Source organism: Stegostoma tigrinum, chromosome 6, assembly GCF_030684315.1.
Source record: "Stegostoma tigrinum isolate sSteTig4 chromosome 6, sSteTig4.hap1, whole genome shotgun sequence".
Taxonomy (NCBI): Eukaryota; Metazoa; Chordata; class Chondrichthyes; order Orectolobiformes; family Stegostomatidae; genus Stegostoma; species Stegostoma tigrinum.
In genome coordinates, this window is record NC_081359.1 from 67008429 (window position 1) to 67024814 (window position 16386).

Genomic DNA, 16386 nt, shown 5'->3' on the forward strand with positions numbered 1-16386 from the left:
AGACAGCTAAAGCTGTCAAGTCATTGACAAGTGCATGGCTTGTCAACCATATTAACATGTTTGAAGTCAGATATCAGTTAGACTGAATTTGTGTTTCTAGTGGCATTGCATAAAATTCATTCCACACCTGGATGAAGAAAAATTAGAGACGGAACATTCGATTTAAGATTACATTCTACAGTCATTACTATTTGTTTTCTAAAGCACAGTCTGACTAGAAGATTTCTATTATCACTCATTCAGCAGATTCCTTATTTTCGACATCCTGAAATGCACAAATCAAAAGTGTGGAGGCTAGTAGAGAACAGAACTGCATCATGTGTTATGTCAAAGGTCTGCTCGATCAATTTCAAGAGATCTTTTTTCACATCAGAACCTCACACAATCATGGCCCAGTCAAGAGGAACAAAAATACCAAAGTGGGTAGCTTAATACTTACCAGCCGATTGAACGTCCGAGAGATCTGTTGGAAGTCTGCCAGAATGAGCTAGGCTCCCACTAGAAAACGGTAAAGACGACAGCGTCAAAATAATATTTCTGTCGATATTCTTCAGGCACAAGCTACAACAACTCATGAAGCATTTTCCTGATATACAATTCAAAATATGAAAATACCACTCAAGAACGGCTTCTTTTTTCCCCGACACATTATTTGCACTGCAAATTGACCGTAAATAACGAAGAGAGATGGCAAGACCCAAAATGTGGATTTAATCACGTAAACAAAAATATTCTGGGCGATTTAACAATTTTTTCTCAACCTTTTCCCAGACCTGATTTCCGAAGATTACATTTATATTTGGCCCTGCAAAACCAAACTGAGATAACTAGGTTTGAAATGAGTTTCCTCGAAAACTGTAAAAAATACCGAGGCGGTTAACTCTCTACGCAATTCGGGTGATGAGGAGACACTGCGCAGTTTGTAAAAGAGAAGCCACCGGCCCTGAAAATCTCTCCGGTGCCAGCAGGAGCTGCAGCCAGAGCGGGGACTGCACCAGGCCCTGTCCCTTCAAAAATGCCTCACCACATCGCGACCGCGGTGAAAGCTGTTCAAAAGAAAACGTTAGTCGTCCTCGACTGAGTGCATGACTTGGACTCCGATCAAAAGCAAAACAAAGTTACCAAGACTTCGCACGGAGTCGCCGCCAGGACGTTAGACTTGGGGATTGGGGGAGGGGTTGGTATATGCTCTCTCGATCTGTGTGTTTAGTCGTGGAGCTGATCTTCTAGCCCTCCATTTCCTGTTGGGTTAAAACTCCGCCGCCTCCAGCATCTCATCTGGGCCAGTTTCAAGTATTTTCGGGTTGGTTCAGTACCTCACCGCTCCTGACAAAGAAACAGCCCTCACACCACACCCCCCCCCCCCCCCAACCGCCTCCACCACCGGCAACTGCTCCACCTCCTCCCCCAGGAATCAGCTCCCGGAGGGAGGTTTCACTCAAACCCTGCCCCGTGCGATCCGGGGTTCACAGAGCACCAGGACCGCGCATGCTGCAGGGAGCCGGATCCCTGGCTCTACCCCCAGGCACTCGCGTCAACGGGGCGGCTCGGAGGCAGTGAGCAGAGCCGGGTTCGCTCGCCGTCTTCCCCAGGCCGTGATTTATGAGACGGGAACACGGATTCCCAGCACAGTCCCACCTCCCGCTGTAGGGCTGCGGTGTACGAGCAACTCCGTCCGGCTGCTCTCCTCCACTGCCGCCGCCTCAGCTTCTCCGGCTCAGGGGACCGGCACGGCGAGTACTTCCGGGGCTAAATGACGACCGGGGTCAAGGGTCAGCAAGATACCGCGTCCTGGGAATGGCTGGGGTAGTGGCTGGATTGGCCGTGGGTGGGGGGAAGGGAAAGTGAATCAGCCATGTCAGAGACAAAAGTGCAAAAGATCGGACTTTGTGAAACTTATAAAGTACAGTGCACCTTGAAATAATTTACGTGACGGAATAATTCTTAGCCAAAGTTGTTTTGCTACACAGCAATAAATCACCGTATTAAAAGATCCCCCCTCCAAATTGCTCGCAGAGATGGAGCGGTCAGATCGTCCACCCGACGGAGGGAGATCCTGCAGCTGAGACTGTTCCATTAAAGTTCAAATCCCCGCATTTCCTTTTTAACGCGCAAACACTCCTTGCCTTAAATATTGTCTCTATAATAAGCAATGCACATTTGTGAGATTAGTCGCCGACACAATGTGATGATTTTTGAACCCCCTCCTTCCATTGATGTTCTTTTTGTGTACTCGCGTGGACTGGCCTGCCGGGCTTTTAGGGACGTGTGGGGGGGGGGGTGGAGAACGCGGCTGTCACTCTCACGGCTTGAGTCCTCCTTTAAAGGGGCAGGCACCGCCCCGCAGTCGACTGCAGCTTCTCCTCTCCCGGCAGGAGGAGGGCTCTTGAAGACCCTGTGCGGTTTTTGTTGCGACGACTCGCCGCCCCTCCAGCGTACGTCATTTCCGGAAGGCTGGCTGTTGCCGTGTCGGGTTACCGGGGACGCTCGGCGTTGCCAACAACGCGGGAGGTGCTGACTGTGGGTGGCCCGGCCCGGCTCGGACCAGCGGGCAAGACCAGGCCGGAGAGGGGAGGAGGTCCACTACATTCGGTGAGCTACAGTCATGATAACGCGGCAGTGTTCCTGGTGACCGAAGGCCGTTGTTTCTGGGAGCTGATGGCCAGGGCCGGACATCGTTGAAATTGACTGATCACTAATGTGACTTTCTCCCAGACACACATTCCATTTCTATAGAAATCGTCAGGGAGAAAACTTGCCCTGTGGCCGATTGCTGGGATTTCTATATGATGCTGGATGGCTCTTCGGCGTAATTTAAGCAAATAGCTATTCAGTAGAAAGTGAATAAGAAAAGTGACAGTTCACAGCCACCAACAGTTTCGAGAACAAAGGTGAGATTGAGCAGAAGGCATTTTTTTGCCATCTCTTTATAAATCTCGTGCCCCCACTTCCCACCTTGCTGTCATTATAAATACTTGTCTGAAGTATCAGAAGCATCTCATTCTTATGAGGGATGAAAATGGACAAGTTTGAGGAGACTTAAGCGTGTGGTAAGGTCCTGGAGAGCATTGCTGAAAAAGAGATCTTGGAGTGCAGGTTCATAGTTCCTTGAAAGTGGAGTTGAAGTTAGACAGAATAGTGAAGTGGATGTTCGGTATAAAAACCAAAGGTGCAGGAAAAGCTGAGCAGGTCTGGCAGCATCAGAAGAAAAAAAAATCAGAGTTAACGTTTCGGGTCTGGTGACCTTCCATTTCGGGTCCAGTGACTGGACCTGAAATGTTAGCTCTGATTTTTTCCTATGCAGATGCTGCCAGACTTGCTCAGCTTTTCCAGCACCTTTTGATTTTGTTCCTAACTTAGAACATCCACAGTTCTTTTGGTTTTTATTTAGGGTGTTTGGTATGTTTACTTTTATTGATCAGTGCATTGAATGTAGGAGTTGGGATGGCATATTGCAGCTGTGCAGGACATTGGTTACGCTACTTTTGAAAAAACTGTGTTCAAGTCTGGTCTCATTGCTACAGGAGGGATGTTATGAAATTTGAAGGGGTTCAGAAAACATTTATAAGGATGTTGCCAGGGTTGGAGGATTTGGGCTGAGGCTATTTTCCTCGGAGGGTTAGAGGCTGAAGGGTAACCTTTATCGTAGTTTATAAAACCATGAGGAGCATGGATAGGGTGAATAGACAAGGCCTTTTCTCCAGGGTAGGGGAGTCCAAAATGAGAGGGCATAGTTTTAAGGTGAAAGGGGAATAATTGAAAAGGGACTGAAGGGACAACTTCTACATGGAGAGGGAGGTGTATGTTTGGAATGAGCTGCCAAAGGAAGTAGTAGAGGCTGGTACGGTTACAACATTTACGGTTACACCATTTAAAAGGCATCTGGATGGGTTTATGAACAGGAAGGGTTTAGACAGATATGGCCCAAATTCTGGCAAATAGGAATAGATTAATTTAGGATATCTAGTTGGCGTGGATGAGTTGGACTGAAGGCTCTGTTTCCATGCTCTTCATCTCTGACACTATGACTCTTGTTAGGCATAAATACTTATTCTAGCTGATAACTTGTAAAGGGCTATAGAGTCCAACCTGATTAGATGTATAAGGACCCGAGAATGTAATTGGAGGTAGATAAAGTTATATAGAATAAGCTAGTCGAATTCTAATTATCATAAACATGCAAATGAAATTATATAATCTAAGTTCATCATTGTAGAATATGTGTATATTCTAAATTTACTGCTGTGATGCTGGGGGTGAGAAAGGTGAGATAATGACAATATTTCCAGACTAGAGGAACAAAGAGGCTTATGGGAAGATTTAATAGGAATTATTTAAATCATTATGTTTTGCTAAGTTGAATAGGGAATATATTTTTCCCCTGACAACTCCAATGACAAGTGGCTATTGATTTAAAATTCTCAAACTGAGGAGAAATGAGTTAAAATAAAAACTTAAATGCAGAATTGTTTGAGCATGAACTGTTCTGATAAAGGAAGTCAATGGAGAAAAGAATCTTAAGAGAAAAATGAGCCAATATTGTAGTGATTGGCATAGGAAATTAAATTGATTTTGCTTTAGCAAAGAACAGGTGGTGATTATATGGTACAATGTGCTAAAAGAGGTAGAGTCCTTAGTCCTGAACCATGAGGCCTGGGTTCAAGTCCCACCTGCTCCAGATCTGTGTCGTAACATCTCGGAACAGGTTGATTTAGAAAAATAGGTTAAATTTAGAAAAACAGAAAATTGGATGTCTATGTGACAATGCTGTCAGTTTAAAAGTTCTTTTCTCTTTTTGATGAGAGATTGTAAAGTAGAGGTGCAGGCTGGCTACTGAAGATGACTTCTGTAAGCAATTTATGAGGTGTTGTGTTTTTTTTTGACAGGCTGACTGGCTATGGCCAGTTCCCTCAGATCCAGATTTATGGTTTTTTCTCAATAATATCGGAAGCTCTTGGGGTCTCAATAGAGTTGGGAACTTCAGTGAATGTTTCCTGGCTGCTGCTATCTCTGTATTTTCTCTTGATGATTTTAACTCTGGGAGTGGAGAATTTTATGTGAGAATCCGTGCCTGCATTTGCCTTTTTGCTAAGTTGTGTGTCTTTGGGATGTCACTATATTGGAACAGTTAACTTGTACCAGTTACTGTATCTATTATTTAGCAAAGTTTTCCAACAGTTAATTTATTTGATTAACTCTTTCTTTTGTTTTTATTTTAACAATAGTGTTTAAATCAATTGTAGTTGGCTTAACAACGTATAGTTTGACCAGTTATATCGCAACTGGAACATGGCTTTTCATATCTATCTTTAAAATAATAAAAAGTTAGGTTCTAGAATCCTTTCTTAAAATATTTTGAGGTGATCTGGCCTGGTCCATAACAGTGCATCATTGGTCTTGAATACTTTAGGCACTGTGGGAGATAGAGTGCTTTATGTCCCCCTCCTTCAGTCCCTAAACACCCGCCCATCACTTTTTTGATTTCAGTATAGCCTTTAACAGGCTTTGCTTGTTAATATGCAACTGGCTACATGGGTATTTTCCTGATGGTGAAAGAAGGAATGAAATCTATTCACAATGGTGTCCTTTTTTCTATCTCTATTAAAATTTAATAAAAAGGTGATTTGTTGGGGGGAATAGGGCACAATTGGGCCCTCTTTTTAGTGAAAAAACAATACAGATCCTTGGGCACAGGTAACAAAATTACACCTATAGGGAAGGCCTCTTGTGGTGCCGTGGTAATATCCCTACCCCTGGACCAGGGAGGGGTCTGAGCTCAAGTCCCACCTGCTCCATAGTTGTGTAATAACAACTTTGAGCAGGTTGATTGGGAAAAATAGATTAAATTTAAAAAATGTACCTAAACCTTCATCTAAATTGTAGAGACAAGGTTTCTTGTTTCAAAGAGAATGAAAATGTGGCTGAAATTTGGGAGATAGAATAGGAATTAGCCAGAAGGAGGAATGCAGCTAATTAGAAAATTTTGGTGAACTGGGACGATGCAAGAACATAAGCAATATTTAGCTACTTATGCCAGTTCAAGAAAAAGTAAAAACAGAAAATTGGATGTCCATCAACGCTCTCGATGCCTTTAGAGAGAGGTGGGCATGTGGTGACACAGTACTTTATGTCTTCCTCTGACTTTATTTCAATTTAGTCCTTTTCCTCTCTCCATACTCTCTCTTCATTTTAGATGGTTTGCCTTGCCTGTAATGGGCTTTGCATGTAAATATTGAATTGGCTTGGGTGTTTTTATTAGTGGTGGATAGTAGTTAAAAATGTAAAAACAGAAAATTGGGTGTTCCTGGAGAGGGAGTATGCAGTACTCACCAATGTTTACGATGCCTTTAGATAGAGGCGGCACTGCAGGGACACTGTGCTTTATTTCCCCTTCCAACTCCATTTTCATTTCGTTGCTTTGCTTTTTCCCTCCCTCCCCTCACTTTTGATGGTTTGCATTGCCCATAATGGGCTTTGCTTATAAACATTTAATTGGTTACATGAATGATTAATGGTGGTAGTTGAAGGAGGGGAAAAGCAGAAAAACATCAGTGTAAGTCACTCAGTTGTGTGTGAGAGCAATTATGGGTATAAAAGACATACTCAACAGTTCTGGCAGCATTTTTGGAGGGAGAAACAGAGTGAGAGTTTAATTTATGGTAATCATAAATGTAATAGGTCATGAATACAACCAGACCTGAGTGAAGCTTCCATATTTGTATGGTTACAGGGAGGATGCCCCAAATCATTGAGCTGCTGAGTAAGGTAAAATGAACTGGCCTCCTTGTTTATTCACTCGACCACCCCTCTTGATTGGTCACAACAAAGATAAATTAAATAGGATCCCTTCCCCTATGGACACTTCTCTCCCAGACCAAATGAATTTGTTTTAAAAGGAGCTGATTGAACCAAGCTTCTTAATTTAACAAAATCATGAATATATTAGTTACTAATCATGAGAAGTCATAACAATTAAGAATATGTAAGTCCAAGGGAAAAAAATGAAAAATCAAAGATCAGTCTTTAAGTACACAGGTTATGTAATAGTACAGCACAGGAATGGGCCCTTCGGCCCACAAAGTTGTGCCAATCATGACACCAAATTAAACTAATCCCTTCTGCCTGCCCTTGGTCCATATCCCTCCATTGTGCTTCTTGTGCTTATCTAAATGCCCTGGCATCACGTTTCAGACTTCTGCCCCTTTCTGTGCAAAACAAGCTTGCCCTTCATATCTCCTTTGAACTTTCCCCCCGTCACCTTAAATGCATGCTCCCTAATATTAGACATTTCAACACTGGGGAAGAAGATTCTGACAATCAACCCTATCTATGCATCTCATAATTTTACAGACTTCTATCAAGTCTTCCCTCCACCTCAGCTGCTCTAGAGAAAACAATCTGAGGTTTTCTAGCCTCTCTTTTATAGCTCATACCCTCTAATCCAGGCAGCATCCTGGTAAACCTCTTCTGCACCCTCTCCAAAGCCTCCACATTCTTCCTGTGATGGGTGATCATAATTGAACGCAGTACTCAAGTGTTGCCCAACCAAAGTCTTCTAAAGCTGTAACATGAAATCTTGACTCTTGCACACTGTTGCCTGACCAATAAAGGCAAGCATGCCATGCACCTTCTTTAGTACCCTATTTACTTGTGTGGCCACTTTCAAGGAGCTATAGACTTGAACCCCAAGATCCCACTGTACATCAATGCTGGTCAGCGTCCTGCCATTAACTGTATACTTTTCCTTAATATTTGATTTCCCAAAGTGCAACGCCTCACACTTATCTGGATTAAACACCATCTACCATTTCTCCTCCATATCTGCAACTGATCTGTATCCCGCTGTATACTGTGACAAACCTTCTACACTATCCACAAAGCAATTGATCTTTGTTTCGTCTGCAAACTTACTAACTCACCCATCTACGTTTTCATCCAAGTCATTTATGTGTATCATGAACAGCAGACGCCCCAGTACTGCGGAACACCACTAGTCCTGGACTTCCAGCCTGAAAAGCACCTTTCTGCCACAACCCTCTGTGGATCTCATGTATCTCAATCTTCTGCATGAGCTTACCATGAGGGACCTTGTTGAAAGCCTTACTAAAATCCATGTTCACTACAACCACTGCTCTGCCCTCATCGATCACCTTCATCCACTTCCTTGAAAAATTCAATCAAGTTAGTAAGATGTGACCTGTCCTGCACAAAGTCATGCTTTTCCAAGTGTAATGAAGAACTTGTGAAGAGTAGGTTGTAGAATAATGTAGTCATTTCAGTAGATGTTGCCAAGATAACAAAGTGTGAAGCTGGATGAACACAGCAGGCCAAGCAGCATCTCAGGAGCACAAAAGCTGGCATTTCGGGCCTAGACCCTTTATCAGATGAAGGGTCTAGACCCAAAATGTCAGCTTTTGTGCTCCTGAGATGCTGCTTGGCCTGCTGTGTTCATCCAGCTTCACACTTTGTTATCTTGGATTCTCCAGCATCTGCAGTTCCCATTATCACAGTAGATGTTGCCAGTTTCTTTCTACGATGATTATATGGCAGCTGTCAGAGAGATAGCCCTGTCCCTTACTTTTACCTGCAGTGCAGTTGTATTTTATGGCTGTGATTAAAGTTGTTCTCTGCACCGTATTAATCCACACAATGGCCTCCTGCTGAGAGGGGTTAGATAGTTAGCTTCTTGTCCCTGTAGCCTTTCAGTTCATTTGAAGATTTTCTAACTCTGTACAGATGTGCCATTCAAGAATTGCTCTCCTGACAGCCACTGAATTTACATCCTCAGCCAGCTTCGCTGTATCTGTTTTTAAAAGAAACAGATATTAAAATTGAAAGTTCAGCATGTCCATTGGTGATCTGGAATTCTGATCTGCGGTCCTGATGTTATCAGCCTGAAATGTTAATTGTTTCTTTCTCCACGGATCTTGCCACATCTGAATTCTTCCAGCATTTTCTGCTTTTCTTTCAGTGGTCCAGCATCTGCGGTAATTTGGACTCATTTTTTAATAATTAATTAAATGCGGTCATCTGCTGCTTTTGACTTTTGTCAGGCATTAGTTTCCAGTAACTTTTGTCAGTTACATGATGTGTATTGTTGGTATGTATTTAAATTATAAGTTTGTCAAAGCTGTGAAGGAAAATGAATGTTTCCTTTGAGAATCTATAATTTTATGTTGTGTTAAATACTAGAAGTATACTTTGAGCTTGATTTTTATTTGGCGAATTCCATCAAAACTTATTGAAAATTTCCATATCAGGAATTAGTTGAACAAAGTGTATTTGTTGAGCCTTCTTTTGGCATCACTCAGTGTTCAAAACTAAATATTTGATTTTAAGACTTGAATTGTCTCATCAATAAAGTGAACCAAAGCAAAAAGTGAAACCAATGTGAATTGTTAGGCTTAGATTTTCTACTCAAATTAGATTGAACTTTCTTAGAAACTGATTAATATGTATACCGTTTACTTTTGCTATTCAGTATACTGGTTCTGAGTGTCATGTAGACAGCTCTAAATGTTTTTTTGTCACCTATTTTGTTGCTTTCCTTCTTCCAACTTCTATATTTAATGTAACAATAGTGAAAAGATGGAAGGGTAATGATCACCTAGAAGCCTACAATTGTTTTTATTCAACTATCCGTTAAGAATTACGTATGAATGACTTTAGTTAATTTGCCTGTTAAGTTTTATTCATCAACTCTTTGAGAAATGCTTCATCTGTAGTTAATGGCATAGTGGAGATTATGCCACGTTAGCATCTTTTATAACAGCGATCTACATCACCGTGTAAGAGAAACTGAAATAATGTAGCTTACAACGTAAAAACATTGGAATGGACTTATCCTGGACACACATTAGTGTTCTGAATCAGTTGTCTCTGATCAAATTTTTTTTCACTGATAATATAGGGGGCTTTGACCCACTGCATAAAAAGCTACAGCACAGAAGCCATCTTGTCTGCTCTGGTTCATGGCATGAGAATTCCAGAATTAATCTTGTCACCCTGTTGGCTCCTTAGCATCTTTTATCTTTATCTGCTTCAAGTTTTTATCAATTTTTTTAAGGCATGTGCCAGCCACTCCCTACATGGTATAATAAACAATGTGTAAACAGTCACTGTCTTCACTCCCTTGGTTGAAGGGCACTTTATTCTATAGTTTCTTGCTCAGTGGTGCTGCAATCTTGTTCAACATTAACTAGTTGAATAATTGCTGCAACTTAAGTTCTAAATACTGTAAGTTCAGAATCCTTTCGTTATCCAGTAGTTAGCCAACCATTTTTCTCTTTCTACAGTATAGTTGTGTCCTGACCTAGCAGGTAGCGTTTTTGCCTGTTCTGAAGGATACAGTCCGAAGTTTGGCCAAGTGCTGCTTGAAGGACTTCCTTGAATCCAATAAACACATTGATCCTCAATGATCCCTGTAAAATTTCTTCGCATATACTCTGTTTATATCCACGTCACATAGGCCATACAATGTTAAAACAGGATTTTTAATATTGTTTGGGGTCTCCATTTAGCAGTACAGTGATATTTAAGTATTATTTTGTTCAAACTATAAAATCCAGCAGCTATGGAACTTTATAGACATTTGAGATCTGTTATGTTCTGGTCCAGTGGATACGTTTGTATGTAAAATTGTGATATTGTGACTTGATTTAAAACAAAAACAAAATATTTTCTGTTTTAGGAGAAGGCATCATGCCTGCCAGTCTAGAAGATCCAAGAAAGAGCTTCATTCTCAGAACAGCAGGAAATTATTTTGGCTTTTCACCTTCAGATTCTCTCATTTCATCTCTGGAAAGCAGAAGGGAATTGAACAATTTTCTGGATGATGGCAATGTGTTTGTTATTTCGTTACAGAAATCTGTGGACCAGCTGCTTATATGTAACAAGGTATACATTTTTTTCCCCATTAATCAAAGATTGAATTGATTTGTATGTACATGGATAGCAAAAATTATGATGGATATAAGGAGAGTAAATTGATTCCAATGCAAAAGTACTCAAAATAAAATTTCCATATATTTTGGTGTTGTATCGGTAACCACAATGTTAGGATGTTAAAGTATGTATTCTTAAAAAACATAGTGTAGCAGCATAGCATGTTCTTCAGAGCCTGAGCAAAACACATTGTCACCGAAGGGGAAAACAGCATTTCTGTGCGTGTAACGTGTCCTACATTTCACTTGCTACTGCTTGATTGGATAAAATCTAATGAGTGTCTTTTTTTCCCAGCATTTATATTGTATGTGAAACACATTTTATTAGGAATCCAAGCTGACTGTTTTTAAGTTAGGCTTTCTTTTTACATTAAATTCTATTATTCATTGTGCTTTCTTTAAGACAACAGTGAATGTTTCCATTTTGGATCTGAATGGGATAATATTCTGGTAACTGTATAAGGTAATTGTTTCTGATTGAGATGCCCAGTATGCTGACAACTCAACCACAGATATGTTTAATTGAAGTTGTATATTTTTAGAACATTGAATTGTGTTCTTGTTTTAGTCCTGGGAAGATAAGTGTCATTCATGAGGCTGCTGTTTGAGCAATGAAGAATGAGCCACAATGACGTTAGATAGGTGTTGCAAAAGGCTTTTGATGCAGTGGTCGTATCCTTACTTTTGAGTCAGAAGGCCTGATCCAGAGCGAAAAAAACACATCTGAACAGGCTGATTCAAGATATTTTTTAACTGACCAGAAGGCTGTTATGGAGAAGTGGTTGTATTCCTACCTCTGGCCAGGGCGCCGGCGTTCAAGTCCCACCTGCTCCAGATACATGGTGTAAAATCCTGGAACAGGTTGATCTTAAAAGTACTGATCCTTCACTATTCATTTGTCCTGTTTCTAGTAACTTGGAAGTGGAAGGGTTACTTGCTCAACAAAACTGAAAAAATAATCTGCTGTTTGTTCCCTTCTTCGTTTCTGTTCTCTCTTGTGTCTCTTAATGGTATATTTAGATAATTGGGACACTGTGAAACAGTATGAATGCAGGGCTGCCTTCTGTAAAGACACAGATCTGATTGCTGTCGCAATGTTCTTTTGTATAAATGTTGGTTTAAAAAAAATCAAAGGACGTTATGACCTGGATTTTCTTACAGAATAGAGATCTACTCATAGAATCCCTAAAGTGCAGAAAGAGGCCGTTCAGCCCATTGAATCTGCATTGACCCTTCAAATAGCATCCCACCCAGACCCACTCCACTGCTGCATCCCTCCATTTCTCGTGACTAATCTATCTAGCCTGTACATCTTTGGACTGTGGGAGGAAGCTGGAGCACTAGAAGACACCGAAGCAGACACAGGAAGAATATGCAAATTCCACACAGACAGTCACCCAGTCTAGAATCAAACTTGGGTTTTTGGTGCTGTGAGCTAACAATGCTAACTATTGTCCCACCAGGTAGCCATTTCTAAGGCATTGATGTAAGTTATGCATCGGGACCTTGCAGAATTCCTGATTCTTACAGCAGACTTCAAGGGAATTACCCAAGAATTTGAAGATTCTGATGGGCACTTTCTCTAGAAATGAGTCCTTTCAAATCTATTGATTTTAAATTGGCGAATTAGAAGGATTCTGCCACATTTGAGTAAGTATTTACCCAAGAAAAGTTAGGTTATTGAAAACGTACACTGATTCGTTGTTAACTATTAAACTGATCCTGACTTAACAACCGCTACAAAATAGACACCCTGAGAACATACACACTCTGCCACTGAACGCAGTCTTCTTCCCTGCCTGTGACCACCACCACCACCCCCAATCTGCCATATTCGATCCCACCCATCCCTGTATACCTAGAGGCTCCATCAGGTTCCTGGCCCCTTCATACTTGGTGCCCTGGCATCCTAACCTCTCACTTTGACAACTCCTTTCGAGGGTAAGTATATAAACAACAGCTGTCTTTGCTGGATATTTAAATCACTGAAAATAGCAACAACTGTGTAAAAGTCGGGGATGGCTTGCGTGAGCAGGCGCAGAAGAGGTTAATCGAAGGGTCTGTTTTCATGCTGTACAACTGTCTCTGAGTCTATGATGAAGTATAATGTGGATAAAAGTGAGGTTATCCCCTTAACTAGCATTTCTCTTTCAGTAGATAATGCTAGACATGCTAAGTATCTAGTATTTTCAATATTTATTAAATATTATGTAGTTGTAAAGGTCACGGCAGCTAAGAAGAGGACTAGCTATTTGTCGAAATTTATTGATTACATTGCTTTGAAAAGAAGGACAGCATATAAGCAGGAGAAATCATTCACAATGTTGTTGAGATTAGGCCAAAAATCATGTTGTGTGATCTAGAATTAAGTGGGGAATGAATCTATGGAACAGAAAGTGGAATTCAGGGGAGAGGTGTAGTTGAAGAGGGCAGTAGGGGAGATGGAAATGAAGCTGCAGTGTGAGAAAGGGGCCTTTATAGGATTGCTTGGGAGAAGGAAGCATACAACACAATATTGAAACTATTAATCAACACACAGTTCCAGCTTTGCGTAGCTATAGTGAGTTGTTATTACTTATGATTTGACAAGGAAGAAGGTAGAGGCCCTGTAACTGAACCTGTTCTGTGAATTTTACTACTTCTTTGAAAGGCAGGTCTGACCAACAATATTGCGACCTCCATCATGGGTAAGACAAAGGTCCTCGATCTGCCCCAGCTGCAAAGGAGACTGAACTGGTACCATTGGTATTATTCTGATCCTAATCAGCCATCCCAGTGAATTGGTACCCCAATGAGTTTGAGCTGACATAGCAACATGTATTTTTGTTTGCAAGTTGTAGCCAGGAGCTGCAGATACTGCTGGTATAGACTTCAGTTTCTTTCTGTTGATAACTGCCATTACCATGCATTGGAAAGACTTACAAGTTTATTCTCAACTTTTTAAACCATATAATGGATGCTCCTTCTTTGGCAATTAGCTCTGGAGTGGGACTTGAACCCAGAACTTCTGTCTCAGAGACAGGGACTTGCCACTGCATGTTAAGATCTTTGATATAAGAACAATCTATGTAAAACATTGCATGGTGTGTTGTATTATGTGGGGAGAAAGAGACAGAGGTAAAGAGGGGGAAATCTAGAACTCGCATCTTAAAAGCTGATGGGACAACCTTTGAAAGGAACTTGGGAACCTCTAAAGTAATGGAGCAATGATTTTAGTAGACCTGTAGACTGGTGACGTAGACAATAATTTTTCACCACCTGTTGTTCTTTATTGTACTTCCAAAAAATATTAGTTCTATATTCCCTTCATGTTCATATCTAGACCTCTTGAATGCTATCTTGGATTTTAATGGAAATAACCACATTGGAAACAGTTTGAGAATCAAAATATGTTTTTCCGGTTGTCATGTTGAATATTTGTTCTTCCAACATCATCTTTTTCATCTGGTATCATAGATAAACATCTACAACAAGCAGTAGTAGACTATTTGGCCTCTCATTCAGTAAGATCATGGCTAATCTATTTGTTTCAAATTTCACCTTCCCATGTAGTGGGAACAAGTGTACTGGCCACTATTCATTCTTCATGCAACAATATTCGAAACAGTCTACCTGTTCATTTCTGTTTGTGGAACGTTGTGTGCAAATTTCACTACTGTGTTTCCAAACATTACAATATTGACTGCTTATAAAGATATTTATTTGGTTGTGCTTTGGGATCTGAGGTCATGAAAGGTTTCCATAAAAGCATACATTGTAACTCTTTTCCAATCAATTAATCAGATAATTTTGAAGAAGGCCCAAATTTCTTAGTTGTTATTTTCTTTATGCTGTAAAATTCATATTAAAATTATCATAAAATCTCAATCCTTACTTTTGGGTAATTTTTTTTACACTCAAGTTTAAAATATTTCAGTCAGAAGAAGGGATGTTTGCTTATGATTGCACAGTACTCCGTCCCATTCATAGCTCCTCAGTGTGATAGCCTGTTGGCATGTAGCAAAATTTGGACAGTATTAAGGCTTCTACTGAGAAGTTGCAAATAAAGTTTGCACCAAACAATTCCCATTTCCAACAAGAAGAGCCTAACCATCTTCCTTTAACATTCAGTGGTATTGCTTTTGCTGAATCCCCAAACATCAAAACTTAACAAAACCAGTCAATTAAATACTGTCTTCAGGAACATGTCAAAGATTGGGAGTTTTGTGGTGAGTGTGTTGCCTTCTGACTCAGAGTCTGTCCACACTACTACGACTAACAGGCACATAACGAGAAATGTAATGAAGTAATGCACAATTGCCGAATGCAGCTCCAACAGCATTCAAGGAACTTGATGCCATTTAGGATGATGCATCCTTATTTAAATATTCTACCCACCACCAACACTCAGTGGTAACAGTATGTAGCATTTAAAATATGTACTGTAGCAATCTTTCTTCAACAAGAGCATGAGGGGGCATAGCTTTAAATTGAGGGGTGAAAGATATAGGACAGATGTCAGAGGTAGTTTCTTTACTCAGAGTAGTAAGGAAATGGAACGCTTTGCCTGCAATTGTAGTAGATTCGCCAACTTCAGGTACATTTAAGTCGTCATTGGAGAAGCATATGGACCGACGTGGAATAGTGTAGGTTAGATGGGCTTGAGATTGGTATGACAGGTCAGCACAACATCGAAGGCCGAAGGGCCTGTACTGTGCTGTAATGTTCTATGTTCTATGTTCTATAACCTGCCAAACTGGATCCTGTGTTTTCTAGTTATGATTGAACATTTAATTAATATTTATCTCTACAAAGTGAAATGATAATAATTAGATAAATACTTGGAGGCAACATCAGTCGTACAGCAGTATTTATTTGAGTTATGATGAATGTACAAGCTTTACTCATTACACAGAATGTTAACAGCAAACAGAGGTGATCAGGCTCAGGACTGGAGGGTATTCCTGTTCTCTAGATCCATGACCGGGGACCCCACGGTCCAGGAACAAAAATAGAAATGGCTGGAAATGCTCAGTAGGTCTGGCAGCATCTGTGAAGAAAAAAATCAGAGTTAATGTTTCTGGTCCAGTGACCCTTCCTCAGAACTATTGAGCATTTCCAGCAACTTCTGTTTTTGTTCCTGATTAACAGTGCCTGCAGTTTTTTTTTGTTTTTACCCCACAGTTGAGGATTGTTCTTAGGTTTTTGCTGTTTTCTCTGAGTCCCTGACTAAGAGTCAACCTTCTTATGAAATGAGATCCTTGCTTGTGAGCAGTCATAGCCCTTTGTGCCCAATAACATCCTCATTTGTGTGTCATCTCGCCTCATTCATAGGCTGTTTCCTATTCTCATGCACATTGTATAGAACATAGAACAGTACAGGCCTTTTGGCCCACGATGTTGTGCCAAACTTTTACCCTAATCCTAAGGTCTATCTGATCTCTACGCCTACCTTATTGTATCA

General features: G+C 40.8%; 2 protein-coding genes across 9 annotated transcripts in view; one reads left to right on the forward strand and one right to left on the reverse strand.

The window, feature by feature from the left end:
- The window catches only part of dcun1d5 (DCN1, defective in cullin neddylation 1, domain containing 5 (S. cerevisiae)), a 28303-nt gene extending 26551 nt beyond the window's left edge, over positions 1–1752 (reverse strand). For 6 of the 7 annotated variants that reach the window (XR_007247828.2, XR_007247827.2, XR_007247829.2 and 3 more), the window contains exons 1-2: positions 1639–1752; positions 440–498 (exon numbers count right to left, since the gene is read on the reverse strand). The gene's annotated coding sequence lies outside the window, so the exon portion shown is untranslated. Of the gene's footprint in view, positions 1–439; positions 499–1122; positions 1346–1638 lie in introns of those variants that run through there. The other variant, XM_048533624.2, reaches the window with a different exon arrangement.
- Positions 1753–2074: 322 nt separating this feature from the next.
- The window catches only part of dync2h1 (dynein cytoplasmic 2 heavy chain 1), a 541347-nt gene continuing 527035 nt past the window's right edge, over positions 2075–16386 (forward strand). The window contains exons 1-2 of one of the 2 annotated variants that reach the window (XM_059646623.1): positions 2075–2891; positions 10691–10896. In XM_059646623.1, coding sequence (XP_059502606.1) covers positions 10702–10896 — 195 coding nt within the window. In that variant the 5' untranslated portion in view covers positions 2075–2891; positions 10691–10701. The remainder of the gene's footprint in view (positions 2892–10690; positions 10897–16386) is intronic. The other variant, XM_059646624.1, reaches the window with a different exon arrangement.